This window comes from Xenopus laevis, chromosome 1L (genome assembly GCF_017654675.1).
Source record: "Xenopus laevis strain J_2021 chromosome 1L, Xenopus_laevis_v10.1, whole genome shotgun sequence".
NCBI classification, from domain to species: domain Eukaryota; kingdom Metazoa; phylum Chordata; class Amphibia; order Anura; family Pipidae; genus Xenopus; species Xenopus laevis.
The window spans coordinates 208982550-209003111 of record NC_054371.1 but is presented as its reverse complement, the minus strand read 5'-3'; the positions used below and the strand labels follow the sequence as shown (position 1 = coordinate 209003111).

Sequence of the window (20562 nt, the reverse complement as noted above, 5' to 3'; positions counted from 1 at the left end):
CCCATTTGAAAGCTGGAGAGAGTCAGAAGAAATTCAAATAATTCAAAAACTATTTAAAAAAATAAATAATGAAGACCTATTGAAGAATTGCTTAGAATTGTCCATTCTATAACATACTAAAAGTTAACTTAAATGCACCGAATACACTATTTTGGATTAGGCTGAACCCCCGAAACCTTTGCGAAAGATTCGGAAGAATACCAAACCGAATCCAAATTTGCATATGCAAATTAGGGGTGGGAAGGGGAAAACATTTTTTACTTCCTTGTTTTGTGGCAAAAAGTAATGCGTTATCCCTCTCCACCCCTAATTTGCATATGCAAATTAGGATTTGGATTCAATTCGGCAGGGCAGAAGGATTCGGCCGAATCCGAATCCTGGCCAAATCCCAAACCGAATCATGTTTTCGGTGCATCCCTACTTAAAGGTGAACCACCTGTTTGATACCTGGCTTGAGGGGGGCATTGGTATGCAAGCACAAAAGGTGATTTTCTTTCTAGTTCAGCATTCCACTATACAAAACAAATGCTGTCTTGGTACAAATACAAGCAGTATTTTAGTACCGTGTTCCTTTAATGTTTCTGCCTCTCAGTAAACATAAACCCACATAATTCATCTATTTACAAATGACTCGAGGACAATTTCATTTCTCCTTTTATACCATATTAGGATGAAGCTAGAGTAGCCTAAACTCCAGTGTTTCCTGTTGAGTATATAACACTGTTAATAACACCATAAACACACAGGAAGACCATAACACACAAGAAGACCATAGCCAGCCATGGCTGATACAAAGATATTTACTACGGGCTTTCTCTTTTCAGCTGCTGTTTTTTTTCTGGTCATTTGGCAATGTAAGTACATGTCTATATATATTATGATTGTAACACATACACATATTTTCATTCTGGATGGTATCATATATACATGCTATGAATCAGATACTGTAGCGTTTATATATTCTTTTCACTTAGGGATGATAAAGGGTGTTATGGGGTATGCAGCAAAGGGTGCTAATGCAACAAGGTTATAGGGCGTGCAAAACAAACACGAGACATTTCATAAATTTTACAGTAAATTCAAGACCCACCTGCTGTCCAGTCCTACTGTCGTTTATGTATTGAGTGGCCTGAGCAAGAACATTCAGAGCGTCCACACTTAAATCTGATCTATAATGTCTGGGAGTATCTTTACACCTCAGTCGGATTCTTAATGCTTGGGTCCATCCTCATGTAACCCAATAAGGAAGGACTATAGGACCTAGGCTGAGGACCATTAGGGTGTGTGCCCACTGGGATATTTTTTTATAGTCTAGCAGGCCAGTCTAATCCTGCTGGCTTCACAATAGGCTAGTATAGTCACTAGGTTGTTAGATACCTAATGGAAAGGACCAACATATGTGTAGCTTAGTCCACAGCAACTACAAGTGTCAGGAACATTTGGGAATAACATATGTAGCATCAGTGGCATCTGTACTATCTGGCAAGAATGACGGTATTTAATAACTGTAGACATTTTGTGCATCAGCAATTCTTGAATTGACTTCCCAAATTCTTGTTCCTACTTACTGATAAATTGTGGTATGTCGGGGGATTCCAAGAACTGACAAAGAAAAACTTTCAAGATGGTTCTTGGTAGGGGGGGGTGGTCTGGTAACATGAATAGGAATTCAAACTCAAAAGGAGGGCCATACAATTTATTATAAACGAAAATGGGTCTGGGTATATCATAGAGAGAGAGAGAGAGAGTGAGATTTTACTCTGCTTTGGCCTAGTACATAGTACATATGTAAGCATCAGTACAGTATCTGTAGGTATTTTCATAATGCTATGCACTTATTTCAAAAGTTTGATTTTTTTTGTAGCAAGCATAATACAGTGGTACAAAGCTAATCATCCAAATAAATAACTTTAAAGAACACATTAGCATATCAAAGGGAGCTAGTAAGTTCAAACAAAAAAGGAAAATGAGAATCCAGCAGCTATTCATTGAGAAAGAAAAAACAACTTTCTGCCATGGTATCACACCAAATTCTACACTTAAAACAAAAGTGGGTCCGGCGTTGGGTCACAATGGGCAAGATTCAATCCCATGAGAAATGGTTTGTTGTGTTGGTTTACTTAAGTCCACTTTGCATTTATCAAGCTTTTTTAAACTTCAAGTGCCCAGTCTTCAATTGTAGGAAGAGGGCTATATTTCCACATTCCTTAGCCACACATGTAGCAGTACTGGAATTACAGCTTTTTCATCATCATCATCTCGTTCATGTGTAGCAAGAATAAAAGTTACGTCTGTTATTGGCATGTCTGTAAACTTAGGCAGGAGCTGCTTCATTTTAACCCAGTATGGATGTATCTTGGGGAAGCTCCACATAATGAGGTGAGATTGCTGCCTGTTGTCCGCATTTCCAGCAGTTGTCTGGAAAAATCAGTGTACATTTTGGACATTCTGCTTGGGACCCTATACCACTAGGAGTGTATCTTAAAATTCTGGTGAACATAACTGCTTTATATGATTTCTCCATGACTGATAACAATTCACTGTCTATAAAAGTACAACCTAGTTCCTACTCCCACTTTTACGCTTTACATTTTAATAAACCCTTTAAAATGGAAGTCCACATAGCTGGTCTTTTTTGAGTTACTGTATTTGAATTATTTTATACAGATTTTCAGTATGCCTGTCTTAATGTCCTTAACATATTGATTACAATATGAGTGCAGAGCACATCTTGTTTTTTTCTGAATATTCACAGCCTCATTGCACCCTTGCCTAATGGTTTAGTAGTTAGTGGTGAGCTTAATTTCCCCTTTTTGCTGTGTAAAATGTATAACGAAGCAGTAGAATCAGGTTAAAGTGAGTGTAACACTGGCCAGACCAGAGATTACTTTGACGTAGTTGGCCAACTTGAATATAATGAAATATAAGGACAAACAATCCATGTTTTTTTTTGTTTGTTTTTTTTAAAGGGGAGGGCATTTTGTAGTAGCTTAATGCACCTACCCCCATATGTAATAAAAGGCACTGTTTGCCCAGGAGCAGTAACCCATAGCAACCAATAAGATATTTTCCACCTATCACTGCTCCATTTGCTTCACACATACATTGATTCTTCCTTTGTACTTTGGACTATTGGCATTGTTTTCTTTATCTTCAGGTGAGTGCACAGAGATTATTGGTGGAAGAGAAGCTATTGCGCATTCAAGACCATACATGGTTGCTCTATACCTAAAGCAAAAAAAAATTAAAACCATATGTGGTGGAGTTTTGATAAAACCCAGCTGGGTATTAACCGCAGCTCACTGTGAAATGTAAGTATTTGCCAGTAAATTAGTAATCCCAAATTGTTTAGCCCACAATCCCCCCTCTTTGCACCACATCTATGGCCTCAAACCCTGCCTACTGAAGAAATCTGACCTGCTTCGCCCATTTATGGCACAGATCTGTCCCAAACATTACAACTTCACCACAGTAACATAACAACTGTTTTCCCGGAATGTTTAGACTCAAGGCCATGCTCCTTATATTTTGGCCAGTAAAGGAAAGAAAAGAAGGTGACAACCCTAGTTGCCATGCAAGAAAATGCAAGAAAAGTATTGAATTCTATATGCCTTGTGGGTCTGTACCTACAGGATCCAGAGATGTCAGCTAACCACGAATGAAGAGGGAGGTAATCACAAACTCCTGAATCATGGGTGTCTGCAGAAAATTTTCCAGGAGGGGGGGCAAGAAAACATATTACACAAATTACTTGTACCCATATTTTGGTTTCCACACAAACCTAACAACAACTTTTCTATAAATGTATAAAGAAGTGACTGTTGCACATGTATAGCACTGCCATTGGTATTTTCTATTTCTTAGCACATAAGATTGCCATCTGGCCGGTATTTCACCGGCCTAGCCGGTAAAATACCAGCCCAGGCCGGGGTCGGTATTACAAATTTACCGGCAGTGTAGCTGCCGGTAAATTTGTGATCACCATTCACACTGCTCCCAGCCTGCCTCCAATGCACCCTCAACCCACCCTTTTCTTCCCTCTATAGCTAAAAAATACTTACCTATTCCATGATCCTCGACCCTGGCCCGTCCCTTGACTTCATGGCCACGCCCCCAGTGACAGCGCTTTGTCACCCCGTGACATCACAGCCCCGCCCATTTTTAGAACGATCCTCCACCTCGTGGACCCGCCCCCTTCCCTGGCCGGTAAAGATTTTTCAAAAAGATGGCAACCCTATTAGCACATTACTAGCCAGCAGTTTGTAGAATGTTATTCCCTCAAGAGTTCTAGTTAGAGACCCTAATTTTAAGTTTTTCCAAATGTTATACCACTTTTTATGGTCCCACCAATATATAATGTACAATACATTTCCCTGACTTTACACCATTTTTATTTTTGTAAAATGGGGGTTCTACTGTACATAAAGTAGAGTAACAACAACAGGAAGAGGTTGTGCACAACAACATATCGCTAGTATAGAATCTATGTTTATACATTCTATTTCAGTCTAGGGGAAAGCTGCTTTGTTCCCAGAGTGGCAGAAGGGTTTAAAGAGTCATTCAAAAAGAAATGTGGATACAGGACAGGAGCAGGAGAGGGGGTGAGGTACAAAAATATGTATTGTAATATTATAGATATTTCTATCAATACAGTTATATAGAGTGAGGCAGAGGGTTATTAGAGATGGTGAGGTGAGTGTAGGGGTAACTCAGCAGAATGAGAAGGGAAAGGGTAAAAGAGGAGAGTGAATAGAGTGAGGCTATGGATAGGTGGGGGATACAATGGAGCAGCAGGACAAGGAACTGTAGGCAGCGCCGATTCGGACCTAAGCGCCGCCTGAGGCGGCTCCTGCAATGCCGCCCCCCCTCGCCGACTTACTTGTCGGGAGGGGAGGCAGGAACACTAATGCGGAGAGCGCAATTGCGCTCTCTCGCATTAGTAAAGCCGAATTTCCGGTTTAAAAACCGGAAATTCGGCTCTTAAAGGTGCAGGAGCGGCTTTTTGCCGCCCCTGGAAACCGCTTCGGAGTTGCCACCTGAGGCGAGCGTCTCAGCTCGCCTCATTGGCTGCGCGCCCCTGACTGTAGGGGTTAATGTGCTTTGTGGCAAATGCACTGAGAAAATGGTTGAAGGCAAAACCCACAGGTACCTATAAGATTCAATAATAAATGTAGTTACACAGCTATACACAGGTTCATTTAGTCTCTATAACTCACACACACACAGTCTGTCAGACCTTCTTACACACAGTTGCCCTTACACTCATTAACACTAACAGTTCATTTTACACACAGACACACACAAATACACTGGCATTGACACTCTAAGCTTAACACAACAGATTCAAACTCATCTGCCCTGGGAAAGAAGCTGCTTCATCAGGAAGAAGATACTCTGATTCTCTCATTCCTCACACAGTTGAGGTGCTGGAAGCGTCTCACATAGGGAAGGGGCGAAGCTAAATCCGGACTGCTGCTCTGTGCAGTAGAAAAGGCATTGGGATGGTCTGTTATTTGAAAGGGTGCTGACCATAAGATGTAAGCCTTTTATAAGCTTATTGCACATTCTTAATAGTAATTTTAAGAAATGTGTTCATATAAAAAAGAACAAAATAATATATATATACATATGGAAGGAGATTATCCTTTATTATAAAGTACAAGTCCAGGGGTGGCAAGTGCCTTGTCCCTATCTGTGGATGCCCATGTCCTGAATTTATAAATCCTGATTCCTCTTTACACTTAGGGGCAGATTTACAAAGCTCGAGTGAAGGATTCGAATTAAAAAAACTTCGAATTTCGAAGAATTTTTTGGGCTACTTCGACCATCGAATGGGCTACTTCGACCTTCGACTACTAATTCGACTTCGAAACGAACGATTCGAACTAAAAATCGTTCAACTATTCGACCATTCGATAGTCGAAGTACTGTCTCTTTAAAAAAAAATTCGACCCCCTACTTCGGCAGCTAAAAGCTACCGAAGTCAATGTTAGCCTATGGGGAAGGTCCCCATAGGCTTTCTAATGTTTTTTTGATCGAAGGATATTCCTTCGATCGTTGAATTGAAATCCTTCGATCGTTCGATCGCAGGATTTGCGCTAAATCCTTCGAATTCGATATTCGAATTCGAAGGATTTAAATTCCCAGTCGAATATCGAGGGTTAATTAACCCTCGATATTCGACCCTTGATGAATTTGCCCCTTAATGTTAACATGACCTAAGGTCTGGAGTGGATCATGATATCCTTATTAACATGAAGTTAGTTGACATCTTTGGGGATCGAACATACTGGGGTTCAATTTATTTTATGTTTTTGCATACATTTTCTCACATTATGCTGAGTTATTGCATGTTTCAATCGAATGGCAAAAATAACATAACACACCAAAGTGCACACTAACCACTCACATCTAAACAGAATTATTTAGAGCACTTCAAAAATCTGCAATTTTATGTGGTGGTCTTGTAATATTTTCAGTTATTCAAGTTTAAGAAAAGAGAAGAAAATTGTTTACAAAATGATGCTTCCTCTCTTTGGTACAAATTCATCACTATCACATCATACAGTCCCTTTATTAATATGTCCCTTTGCAGAACTTTATGAAAAACAATGAAACAGTGCTAAGCACTGCATGTTCCGCAAAAAATGTTGCTGCTAAGAAACATTCACCTAGAATAAATGTTTAGTATTTTGCAGGTTATAAATTACTGTGCCTTAAAGGTTTTTAATGGAAAGTACATTTTCATTTATTTTTTTAAAGCATAGCTCATTTAGCAGCCCACTCATACCCCATATCCCACCAATGAGGATAACAGGCCACTTTACAGAGTTTCTCACATAGCTGATGCCTGGCCTCTATCTGCTAGTACAATGGTTGGTCACCATACAGCAGTTCTAAAACCCCAAACACTCCTAAATTAGGGTTACCACATTTAGACTTTCAGGATTAGGAGGATAACTAGATTTCTCTAAGCCTGCTTAGCACTTGAACTCAGGGCCAACCTAAGAATTGCAGGGCCCAATTTGAACCATTTTGGAGGATCCTCCTGGTTCTTGCATTACATTATTTGGGCAAGATAGATATGGGAAGAGATGGTAATATTCTCTGATATATACTGTAAACAGAGTTAAATAGCTCAATACTGACCCACAGGTAATGTGGGCTTCTTCTGTGGGAGGTACTCAATGTAATGCCATGTATGTCAGACCAACATCTTTCTATGGTGGAAGGGTCAACAGGAGATAATGTCTTTCCTGCTCTCCACCTCTGAATTTGATGGGTGAATGGACACAAACCATAGAGTTGGGTTAAACCAAGAGAGAAGGGCAAAAAGCATTTTGCTAGCCTTATGCGGGTGTTGTTTAAGTGCATAGTTGCAGTTTGAGTTCCACTGAGGCTAGAGTTATCATTCTCAAGTACCCGATTGTCAACATCATTTCTTTCTGGTCAACTCCTGGCCCCTATCTCACTGTAGTGATCAGCACTCAAAGAGCTAATAGGTAAAATAGTAAATGATATAACTTTAAGGAAGAAGCTAGGTTTAAATTGTGAATAAAGTACCCCCTCTTGTAAAATATAAGGATATTACAAGTTACCGAGGAGTTCCATGATCGAAGGCATTGTGTTTTTAAACATGTCATGGATCTCCAAGGTGACTTGCAACAGGGGGTAATTTACTATAATACACAAGTTTCAATGAGTCATGTGACAGAAATGACATCACTAAACTCTGATTATAATTGTATATACAAAAAAAAGAGAAAGAACTGACCCATCTTGCTGCACCCTCCCATATGTTACATCTGAAGTCTCATATAGAATGGTAATTAAAACATAACCTTTAATCAACAAATTAATAATAAAAAATTTGTCCAGAAATCAGCAATTAAAAACAAGGTTACCCACAGGGAGACGTTTTGACCAGAGGCAATAGGTTGGTCGTAAGTGTGGACGGTTACGACTTACATGGGGGAATTGTATAACCTGCCTGATGCAGTAAATTAAATAGTAGTCAGAGGCATATCGCCGGTGATGGTTGAATGGTTTACACAAGCAAATCCTTCGCTTCTTCAGGCACAAACCACCACCAACCCCTTCACCCGCATGAGATTCCCTCCCAGATTGCAAAAAGCAGAGCGACACGTAGTGTCTATTTAATCTCTTGCTCTGATTATATTGTGCCACAGGCACTTGTCAAATTCAACAACGCTGCCTAAAGATCTATTGCCACAGCCATCTCCTTCACGCACCACGTGGATAAGCATATTGCCATATGATATCCATGTATAGACTGTTATACTAGATTGTGTCGCAGGCACTTAGATGAAGCCAGACTCTAAGTACAATGTGCCGCAGACACTAAATTAGCCCCAGGTACTACCACCGATATTGGTGGTGGTTTTGCTCCTGAAGAGGCTAAGGATTTGATTGTGTAAAACATACAACCATCACCGGCGATATGCCTGTGACTGCTATTTAATTTACTGCATCAGGCAGGTTATACAATTTCCCCAGATAAGTCGCAACAGTCCACATTTACGACCTACCTATTGCCTCTGGTCAAAACGTCTCCCTGTGGTTAATCTTGTTTTTAATTGCTGATTTCTGGACAAATTTCTTTTATTAATTTGTTAATTAAAGGTTATGTTTTAATTACCATTCTATATATACCATTCTATATGATGTAACAGATGGGAGGGTGCAGCAAGATAGGTCAGTTCTTTCTCTTTTCTTTGTATATATAATTGTTTACTTGACCCTGCACACCTATTGCATCTATTGTTCTCAATTATTGATGGGAGGTGCTCCCCCAACATTTTCACTATCTTTCCATTTGATTATAACTGATGACATCACTAAGCACCATTCATAAGTAAATAATTTAGAGGATATTCATGGCTCTTGAGCAATATTAACTGTTTTTCCTGCCAACACTACGATGCCATAGATTGTCTATTTCGCATCTAGCTTGAAAAAAGTGCAAAACACTTTCATGTTCCCTGTGTTTAATTCTTGTAGAACAAATAACACTAAGATCATTGTTGGTGCCCACTCACTTTCCGCCAGGGAAAGCCAGAAGCAGATAGTCCACATGATCAGGAAATTCCAGCATAAGAACTTCAGGAGAGAGACATTTGATTATGATGTTCAGCTATTACAGGTAAGGTTACTAAACATCAATGCACTGCATTTGTCTAAAAAGTGGTCCCACAGCTCTACAGTGGTACAGTTGTTGAACAGTTTCTAAACCCTCTGAACAGCCTTATGAGTGCTGGGATTGCACTTTAAAAAATTGAAGTGCAACAAATTGGGCAACTCAGATATAAGGGGTCATTCTTGGCCCCTGGGGGGCTCAAGTGCAAGAGCAGGAGCGCACTCATTCCTGAAGCACTTACACCCCTCCATGCACTGCACTCTACACTGAGCATTGGATAAAATATACATTTGACAATTTAATTGTAATAGCAGCATGAAGGCAGACATCTCTGGTAGTTTTGCGTGGACATGTGCTTTCAGAAAGAGCCAGCACTTCATGATAGAACTTTCTGACAGGCTATTATTTCTCCTGCTCAGTGTAACTGGAGTCACAGTGGGACTTGGATTTTTACTATCGAGTGCTATTTTTTTATTTACCTGGGAGCTGATATCTTGAGTCAGGGAGATGTTATCTTGTTATATTCCCATTGTTCTGTTGATCGGTTGCTGGGGGGGAAGGGGGTGGAAATTACACCACTCCCTGTTAGATTTCAAAGCTAAATATAAAAGAATCAATTTGCTCTTTTGAAAAATGGATTTTAGTGCAGAAATCTGCTGGAGCAGCACTATTAACGGATGCGGTTTGACACGACAGAATCCTATTAAGAAAGGTTTCTTTCATGTCCATTGCTATGCAGTACTGCTAACATTAGAGAGGGTGCCCTCTATAGCAGGCCACAGAGTATCCTAGTCATTAAGGTGAAAAGCCACAGGGAGTAGAGTTTGCAGCTTTACAGCCCGTTAAAAAAAATCCTACACCCAATGCCTTATGTGTGTGCGTGTGTGTGTGGGGGGGGTTAAGGTTTTACAAATACATTATTGGGTTTATTTACCAGCACTGCATACACAAATGGTCACAAATTTTTAGGGGTCATTTCCGAATGCAAGTGTAATGTGAAAGTGTAATTTCAGATGCAATACAGCCATTGTTCCAGTGGCGTAACTACTATACAATGGGCCCAGATGTTGGATGTACACCAGCCCCCCACTGGGCCCCTTCCTCTCCAGAAGTGTACCCCAATATTCTTTTGACACAAGGATGCACAAATTTCTCCGCATATTTGTCTGCGATAAGATGCCATTGCACCGCCTGCGGGCCCCAAGGGGGTCCTTTGCTTAAAGGGCTGGTTCACCTCTACATTAACTTTAAGGGGCAGATTTATCAAGGGTCGAAGTGAATTCGAGGGAATTTTCGAAGTAAAAAATTTGAATTTCAAAGTAATATTTTGGATACTTCTACCATCGAATAGGATACTACAAGTTCGAATTTACTTCGACTTCGATTCGAAGTAAAATCATTCGAATATTCGACCATTCGATAATCAAAGTACTGTCTCTTTAAAAAAACTTCGACTTCAATACTTCGCCAAATTAAACCTGCCGAAGTTCTATGATAGACTATGGGGACCTTCTTTTCTTAGTCTTTATAGGTCGAATTAAAATCCTTAGATCGATCGCTGAAATCGTACGATCGATCGTTCGATTGCCAAATTCGATGAAAGATACTTCGACTTCGATATTCAAAGTATTTTAATTCGATGGTCGAATTTTGAAGTATTTTACACTTCGAAATTCGGCCCTTGATAAATCTGCCCCTAAGTATGTTATAGAATGGCTAATTCTTAGCAACTTTTCAATTGGCCTTAATTTTTTATTTTTTTTCTTATAGTTTTTGAATTATTTGTCTTCTTCTGACCCAGCTTTCAAATGGGGCTCACTGACCCTAATTAAAAAACAAATGCCCTGCAATGCTATACATTTATTGCCATTGCTACTTTTTTATTACTTATCTTTCTATCTTACCTATCTTTCTATCCAGGCCCTTTCCTATTCATATGCCAGTTTCTCATTCAAATCAATGCATTGTTGCTAGGGGAATTTGGACCCTAGCAACCAGATTGCTGAAATTGCAAACTGGAGAGCTGCTGAATAAAAAGCTAAATAATGCATAAACCACATATAATAAAAAATGAAAACCAATTGCAAATTGTCTAAGAACATCACTCACTACATCTTACTAAAAATTAACTCAAAGGTGAACAACCCCTTTAATTGCAGCTGAGAGGGGCATGCACATATTGATGAATTGGATATAATCTCACTAATACAGCCTGCAGAAGTACCTTTGGAATTACTACCAAGGTTTCCCTGTGTCAATGGGTGCACAACCTTAGGTTGTGCAAGGAGTAGGTGAATTGCAGGTCCCACAGAATTTTTGTTGTTGTTGTTGTGAGGACAAGGCCCATGAAGTTACACCCCTGAAAATATATATTAATATATCCTCATATATTTTATTAAAATTTTATAACTACTAGCTAGCGAGGTACTCCCCCTTGAAGTGGTGCTATTTAGCCACTAAACAGAACCACTAGGTTCTGTGGAATACTGTAATAATGATTGTTTTCAAATAGTAATGAAACTGTATTACTGTTAATTTCAGTTGTCTAAAGATGCAGTGCTTGGAACCGATGTCAGTGTTTTACCATTACCAGCAAAGTGTAAGCTGCTGAAACCCGGGACTGTGTGTGAAACAGCGGGATGGGGAACAACCACTAATGACCAGAACCTAATTTCAGATAAACTAATGGAAGTCAATGTAACAATAATGGCTAGAAAACCATGCATTGAAAAATGGAAATCTCTTATCAATATAACCAGGAATATGATCTGTACCAGCGAGAAGTCAGAAGTGAAGGGGACGTGTGTTGTGAGTATTGTGGAGCTACACTGGCGCTGTTTAATTCCTTTATTATATTAATAAAATTGTTTCAGGGAGTTTTACACATTTGAGGATGGTATCTGATATTTAGGTGAAAGATTGCCAGCGCAATCTTGACCAAAATATGTAAGTTCATGTGCCATGTCACGGATTTAACGGGAGTTATACCCTGCCTATTAACATTCTACGTACAAGGTCAAATGTCGAGTGTAAATACGCCAATGAAATCACACAAGCGTGATAATATGCGATTTTCAGCCTGTAGTGTTCTTTTCCCAACGTGCATTTCTGTTTTTCCTTATTCGCCACATTTCCACTCGTAAGAATTTTAGTAAACTTTTGTGAAGAAAAAAAAACAAGTGGAAAAGCAATTTACATGCAAAATATAGCCATACTGATTATTAATACGCAACGTAATTGTGTCACCAGCTCTAGTGAGCAAAAAAGGAGTTTTTAAGTCCCAGCTAATCAATATACCCTGTAAGTAGTTTCTTATTCCAAAGGCTGAATGGCAGATATAAGTAATATTTGTCTACAATTTGTACACAAAACACAGACAGAGATCGCCAGCGCTTGGTCTAACCCAAGCTGCGGCATTGACCAGCGGCTAGGACCACCCTTGTGCCAGGGCTCGGTCTAACCCACACTCTGGAGTTGACAGGTCTCCAGTCATAAATATATTTGCAACACATGCATTTTAGCATGCTTGTGTAATAAAACTAGCTGGGTTGACTTTGCAAAGAATCAAAATCACATCTAATGATGTCCTGATGGACTTGGAAATTACTCCAGTTATATACTCCAGAACAGGAGACAAAGAACCTTTAAATCAGACAAAACATTGTGCTGTAGTATTCCACAGGCATTGTTCTGTGTAAGGAAATACCATTGGAGGGATGTAGTGGGCACTAAGGGACAGAGTGTACCTGCTCAGTGGAATTTCACAGTGCCAATAATGAAAGCCCAGAACAAAACCTCTGACAGAATGGATTAAATTTGGGGGTCGTGCTGTGATGTACATACTACATTATGAGCTTTTTCTACACACAGTGCAAATAGATAAGAGAATTCCTTATCTCTGTGCGATTAACATTTATATTTTAATTTCAGGGAGATTCTGGGGGACCTTTGATTTGTAATGGAGCTTTAACAGGACTCACATCTTTTGGCAACCTGGAGTGCGCTACTCCTGGGGATGCAAGTGTATACACGAAACTCAACAGGAAGATCGTCCTCTGGATTAAAAAAATAATTACTGGCGTGTCTTCAAACTTATTTTAATGTGACAATATATATATATATATATATATATATATTTTTTTTTCTATTTTTTTTTCTTTCTGATTTCATTTTTACTATCAATAAAATACCAATATTGTTTTTATTCTCATGCGCTGGATTAATAAAATAATTACTGCCATGTCTTCAAATTTATATTAATGTGACAATATATATATATATATTTTTCTGATTTCATTTTAAGTATCAATAAAATATCAAGACCAATATTGGTTTATCCTCTTTGCTATGGTGTATGTATGATGAAAGGAATGCATGATTTCAATGGGTTCTACCTGTTTATTAGGCCAAACTGGCAACTTTCTAATGAGTAGAATATATAGAATAGCTATTGCTTTAATATAAGCTCCTCTGTCAGATGGAGCCTGGAACTAATAACAAAGACAGATGAACAAAAAAGAATATGAGCATGTGATTTGCTAGGCACGCAAGCTGTGTAGGGAACTGTACAACACCCAGAGCCGGACCAAGGTAGTTTGGCACCCTAGGCAAGGGTTCCAATCAGCGCCCCCCATATTAGCATATGTACCAGCAGCCCCCCATCTGTACCTGTACCAGCAGCCCAGTAAGTGACTTCAAGGAACTACAGCAGCCACTGGGGCCCCAGCCAGCAGTACAAACAGTCTTCAGCGCTGAGTTACTGCTCCCTCTCGGCACGCATAGTTTGCAGGTCCTCTCTCTCCTGCACCCAACTAAACCGATTCTTCCTTGAGTGACGTGAGTAACGTCTTGCGCCGCAGCCCAATGCGCGCCAGCGTGTCATCGCGCCAGCGCATCACAGAGGAAGGCACCATCATGTCACGCTATCAGGGTGGGGGAGCGCTGCGAATCCCTGCGGTATAATACTAGAGGGCTTGTTGGGGCCCTTGGGGGCATGTGTTTTTTTTTTTTTTATAAATATGCTTTTATATTAAAGGTCAGCCATGAGAATTACATTTTAATAAAGACAAAAAAAATAAAAATCCCCCCTGAGAAGTGCGCCCCCCCAGTTACTGCGCCCTAGGCTGTTGCCTACCCTGCCTACCCCTAGTTCCGACCCTGACAACACCTGCCCTCTTTGAATGTTTCATTGCTAAATGTAGGTAGCCGTGTGCTCCCCTGCCTGCTCAAACGAATAGTCATTTGTGTAATGATTTTAGTGAAGTACCTAAATAAATTTGGATTTTAATCTAAAAACTCTTCTTATGGATCCTGCTACAAGTGTGCCTTGATGATTTTTCCTGTTACATCACATGACCAGCGTGGAATAGCCATCAGCAACCGCTGTTGATTCCTCACCATCTTGTCTCCGGGTCATGGAATCCCGTGTAGCGTGTTCCCTTTGGCTTCTAAATGTAGGTAGTATTGCATTCACCAGTAAAATACCTCATCTTTTTTAGTCTCTTGAGATATTGTTGAAGTCAATATCCGCCAAGAAATATATAAAACAAGTTTAATGCAAGTTTATGTTATATCTCTAGTGTTAAAAAATATATTGATTAGAACAGTAGTTGTAGTGTATGCTCGTCACATGGGGAGGCACATATTTCAAGGGTCGAATTTTGAGGGTTAATAAACCCTCGAAGTTAAATCCTTCGAATACGTATATCGAATTCGAAAGATTTAGCGCAAATCCTTCGATTGATCGATCGAAGTAAAAACCGTTCGATTCGAACGATTTAAGCGATCGATCGAAGGATTTTTCTTCTTGTACCTCGGTAGGTTTAAGCTGCCGAAGTATATAGTCAAAGTATTTTTTAAAAAGACAGTACTTCGACTATCGAATGGTTTTTAGTTTGAATCAAAGTCGAAGGTCGTAGTAGCCTATTTCGCTGGTCGAAGTACCCAAAAAAATACTTCGAAATTCGATGTTTTTTTCATTCGCATCCTTCACTCGAGCTTAGTAAATGTGCCCCCTAGTGTGACACTTGCAATTTACTTTTGGCACCCCCAATGTAAATTGCCATTATGGCTTCCTATACCAGTTAAAGCAACAAAATTAAAAGTGATATTCTACAAATTTCCAAACTCATCCACTTCCTTCTTTATATTTTTTACTTAAAGGATTGGTTCACCTTTAAGTTAACTTTTAATATGTTATAGAATGTCCAATTCTAAGCAACTTTTCAATTGGTCTTCCTTATTTATTTTTTATAGTTTCTAAATGATTTGCCTTCTTCTTCTGACTCTTTCCAGCTTTCAAATGGGGGTCACTGATCCCATCTAAAAACAAATGCTCTTAACAGGGGATATCATAACTATGCATACATATATAAGGGAACCAATTTTTAGCAAGTGGACAATAAAAGGTTGCTAATATTTATTCTTAGTACAAAGCTGGTTCAGAGTTTGATCCCATTGATTTAGGAGGGAATTTTTATCTTTTTTTTTTTGCCTTCCGCACCAAGTGGGACATTCACTAAGATTCGTAGTTGCGCCAGGCGTAACTTTGCCGCACTTCGCCAGGCGTATTTTCGCCAGCGCTCCGCAAATTCACTAAAATCCGAAGTTGCGCTCAGGGGTAGCGTAAGGTTGCGAAGTTGCGCTAGCGTTGATTCGCTAAGCGAAGCGAAGTTACGCTAGCGATGGTTAATTTGCATAAGGCGCCAAATTCAAATTTCAATGGAGGAATACGTAGAATCACTACAAATGCCTGGGAAACCTTCAAAACATCAAATAAAATTTTTATTTTGCCCTACACATGTGCCCACTGTATAGTTAAGTTGCCATGAGTTAGGAAATGTAGGGGGGAAGGAGGGGAGCCCCAAAAAATGTTTTGATCTTTTTCAGCCTATCACCCATAATATAGAAAATACGCCAGCATTTTTTGGGACTTAGAAAAAATTTGAACTTTTTTTGAAGCAATCCCTATCTACTCTATTGCGCTTCGCCTGGTCTGAGGTGGCGAAGGAAGTCTAGCGTAAAAGGTAGCGTTCAGAACAATGCACGTGTTAGTGAATTTGCGTAGTTTACGTCCGTTGCACAAATTCGCCAGGCGTAAGGGTGCGAAGTAACACTAGCGAATTTACGCCAGAGTTCATTTTTGCGAAGTAACGAAAATGCCCAACACTAGCGAATTGACGCTAGCGTTAGGCGCTTCGGAGCACAGAGAATTTGCCCCTAAGAATTTAGGCATGTTTCACATGGAGAAAGCTGGACTACTTGCTGAATGTGTCTCTGTTTCATTGCATGGGGCAATAAAGTTTTGACCACAAAATTCATACAGGCAAAGACAAGAAATCTTCTGCATTCACATAGTATCAATATATCAAGGATATTAAGATCATTTGTGTATAAAAATACAGATAAATGCCCTCCTCTTGAAACAAAACACATTTTTCACAGGTACTACAATTTACCAGTAACTTTCTTTCCAAGGATGAAATTCCAAAATGGATGAATTTTTTTAATATGACATGTTTAGCAGCTCTGTCACATCAGCTGCCCTACTGGAGCTTACAAATTAAGGCCTGTGGCACAAATAACTTTTCTCCACCATCAGCTCTATACTACTTTCCGCTACCTGCCAACAGTAGCGTTTTCATAGGTGAAACTTAATATGGGTCAAGAATACTGCAGCCATTTTAATTCACTATAAGGTTACAAGTACTTAACATCAATACAGGAATATCCACTGACTTAAAAACGAATAAATAATACAAGACAAATAGTAATTAACAATAACACATTCCACATAATATAAATTAAGACATAAATAAATTTAAATACAGTTAATACATAGTAAATCTGACATCCTGCAAACACTTTGCCCAACTAGAAAGAATGCCTACAATTTCACATACATTACACCAGCAAATGTATAGCTCTCCATACAGACAGCCAGACAACCTGCCCCACACTTTGCACCCTGTATTCAGGGCATAGCTGCACTGTGCACCCCGGGCAAGTCCTGAAAGTGATGGAGCACTGGGGGGGCACAAGATACAGCAGAGCCCTGTACTAACTCTTACACAAGTGCACACCATAGCTATGCCCTAGATGCAAGTGCTAAGTGAATGAGTGACCATAAGTGCTCTTGCACTTGTATCTGGACATAATTAAATATGGATTTCACATATTTTTATGTATTTTTATTAATGAATTTGGAGTTCTTTAGTAGGGATGCACCAAATCCAGGATTCAGTTTGTAATTCAGCCTGGGTTCGGCCTTTTTCAGCAGGATTCGCCAGAATTCTTGTGCTTGGCTGAACCAAATCCAAATTGGTATATGCAAATTAGGGGCGGGCAGAGAAATCTTAACTTTTTGTCACAAAACAAGGAAGTTAAAACAGTTTTTTCCACTTTTTCTCTGTCCAGCCCCTTATTTGCATAAGAAAATTAGGATTCGGATTCAGTTCGGTAATCTGCGAATCATTCATGAAGTATTCACGGATTCGGCCGAATCCCAAATAGTAGATTTGGTGCATCCCTATTCTGTAGCATAGAGATTGTAGTGATTCAATTGCACCTTAAAGGGGATGTAAACCAAAATTGTGACTGATGAAAAATTACTTTTCTCTGGGCAAATTTGTTTTTTTTATTATTAGCCAATTATTAGCCACATCAGAGTTAATAGCAGGTTTAAACTGTTAATACCAAGTTTTAGCTCAACATGTCTCTCTGGACAGCAAGCCTAGTTAACTGGCTATAACGGAAGCTTATAGAAAGTGCATAGATAGGGTCGCTGACACTCTGACTTTAAAGAAGTCTGTCAAGCCAAAGTTCAGCTATTAGCAGTCTAAAACGGTATAAAGCTGAGAAACTACTAAATTTAGAAAATGTATGTTAATTCCAAAAGTTCAGATCAATTCATTGTTTTGGTTTAGATACTCTTTAAGAATAAAAGGTCAGAAACTGAGTGACTAGCCTCTTCGTGATTAGTCTATGAAACATCTTTTGGTTTAAATGCCCAGTGTGAGATAGATAAAAGTTTTAGAGATGCCACAGATATCAGCCTTTATAATGCATGCACCTGCCACTGAATGTAGTTCTTGGGGCACATTTACTAAAGGGTGAACGAACTGTCGATGTTTAGAGAAAATTCTCCAAAAAGACAATTTGCCACATCGCCTATTTACTAAATGGCTAAGAGGACAATTCGCAAGCAAAAAAAACCTCAGAGCTTAAGAACATTCGCACTGTTTCGCAACAAAATTCTCTAGCGAAAATCTGGTCATGTGCGAAAGTGTATTTCACCAGGTTCAGGATGGCGAAATCCCATTATAAAGATTTAGCAGCCACTTTTAAATCACAATCAACATTGCCCTTTCCATGCTACTTTTCTCCATGGTGAAAATTTGTCAGAGAAAATTCTCTAAAGAGTTTTCCCTACTACTACTATTGTATGGGGAAATATACTGGAGAACATTTACCACAATTCTATAGTGAAATTACTATTTTTAGTAAATGTGGAGATGCGCTGTGAAAATACACCTGGTGAAGTGAGGCGAAACGTGGTGAAGTTAGGTGAAGAGACAATTCACACTTTAGTAAATGTGCCCCCTTGCCTATGACCACATAGGTCATGTGTTTAGGAGATTATAGGGGTTGTTTATGCAGCAGAACACAGTGTGCAAAGTGCAAAAAAAGTCCTTAAATGGGCATTTTTGCTGTTCCAGAATGAACATAGCCGTCTGTATTCCCTTTCAGAGCATCAATTTAAATAGAGCGAGCTCCAGCTAGTTACACAGTACTTTACATTAATTTATAACAGGAAACTTACAATAATTTAACAAACAAGGGTTACAGAATAAAAATTTCATCAGAGGGTCCTGCTCCCAAGATCTTTCAATCTAAAAGCAGAGCTTTATTTAAGAGGGCCAGGCAGGGGAAGCACGTAAACCGTGTGCCTTGCACACTTGCACCCCTTAATGCTCTAGCGCTTGCAACTTGGGAAATGTAAATGACCCCTGCAAATACCATACACTCTTTTTCTCTTGAACAGGTTAAAGAAATTACTTATAATACTGTTTATCTAGTTATAAATAGGTACAGTACTTGATTTCCTCTTCTACTGATGAGGAAGTTGCTACAGACCTTTGTAAGGCTGCTATAAAAGCATCAGAAAAGTATTTCTATATCAGCATAAGTATATCAAAGAAAGAAGCCTGTTCTCTGTATGTCTCGTTTAACAAACTCTCAGGGTTCTTGTTTCCTCTCAGTTGCCGTATTTCCATATATTGGCTGTTCCATTTGCTGCAGCTGAAAAGATCCTCCTTTGATCTGGACTTAACGCAAGATGAAGGACTCTTCCTTTGTGCCCTAGGAATAAATTTACCAAGTGGCTTGTGAAATTCTTATATATAAGAATGGTCATTTACTTCCTGCAGGTGCAGAGCAGGGATCCCCAACCATTTGAACCCGTGAGCAACATTCAGGAGTAAAACAAATTGGGGAGCAACACAAGCTTGAAAAATGTTCTTGGGTTGCCAAATAAGTGCTGTGATTGGACATTTGGTAGCCCCTATGTGGATTGTCAATCTACATTTGTCAATCTCTGTTTTGGCAGTGAACCTGGTTTTTATGCAACCAAAACTTGCCTCCAAGCCTGGAATTCAAAACTAAGCACCTGCTTTGAGGTCACTGGGAGCAACATCCAAGAAGTTGGAGAGCAATATGTTGCTCACGAGCTACTGGTTGGGGATCACTGGTGTAGAGTGTATTTTGCTAAATAAGAGATTGAGAGCAAGAATCCATGAATCTGGAGCATGGAACAGCTTTCATACTGCTTCTAACTAGCAGGGAACTATCTGAACATATGGAGCTCAGTGTAACTACTTGACGGGCTACCTGTATCCCAGAAAGTTGGCATACGTCATTTTAAGGGAGAAGCCATTTCTACTCACCGTAATAATCATTCATTTTTAACAAAGAAGGATATTGCCAGATAGTCATCTGATTTCTGCTGGGTCCGTGGCCAGTAAGCAGTTCTTTAGTCTGAGGCAGCCAAAGCAGGGAGCAGATCTACCACATTAAATAGAAGTAAAAATGCAAAAAAACAAATGAAAAGTTAAGGGAATACTCCCCAAAAATATACATTCTCCCTTAAATGTTGCTGTTCTGAACCCTTTTGAAATGTACAGCTTTGTTTACCTGGGAGTTTGTATTTGCAGAATGAATATTCTTTCCGCATTTTGTGTCCCAGATACGTATGAGTCCGTCTTTCATACCTCCACCGACGCCAAGTGTGTCAGAAAGCCACGGGCACCAATTCATAGCCTGGATATTGACAGAAAAGAAAACTGTGAGGTTATAAGGATATCAATATATATTTAAATATATTTTCTCCACTTAAAGAGACAGAGCAC

At 39.4% G+C, this 20562-nt stretch overlaps 2 protein-coding genes across 2 annotated transcripts in view; one reads left to right on the top strand and one right to left on the bottom strand.

Moving 5' to 3' along the window:
* The first annotated feature begins 708 nt into the window (after nt 1-708).
* Nucleotides 709-13435, top strand: gzmak.L (granzyme AK L homeolog). Its single transcript, XM_018266140.2, has 5 exons — nt 709-854; nt 3158-3311; nt 9022-9163; nt 11699-11965; nt 13088-13435. The coding sequence occupies exons 1-5, from the start codon at nt 782-784 to the stop codon at nt 13256-13258; spliced, it is 807 nt and encodes a 268-aa protein (XP_018121629.1). The 5' UTR covers nt 709-781; the 3' UTR covers nt 13259-13435.
* Nucleotides 13436-17491: 4056 nt separating this feature from the next.
* The window catches only part of cdc20b.L (cell division cycle 20B L homeolog), a 40015-nt gene continuing 36944 nt past the window's right edge, over nt 17492-20562 (bottom strand). Inside the window, exons 10-12 of the mRNA XM_018266135.2 lie at nt 20348-20473; nt 20101-20218; nt 17492-19516 (exon numbers count right to left, since the gene is read on the bottom strand). Coding sequence (XP_018121624.1) covers nt 19413-19516; nt 20101-20218; nt 20348-20473 — 348 coding nt within the window. The 3' untranslated portion in view covers nt 17492-19412. The remainder of the gene's footprint in view (nt 19517-20100; nt 20219-20347; nt 20474-20562) is intronic.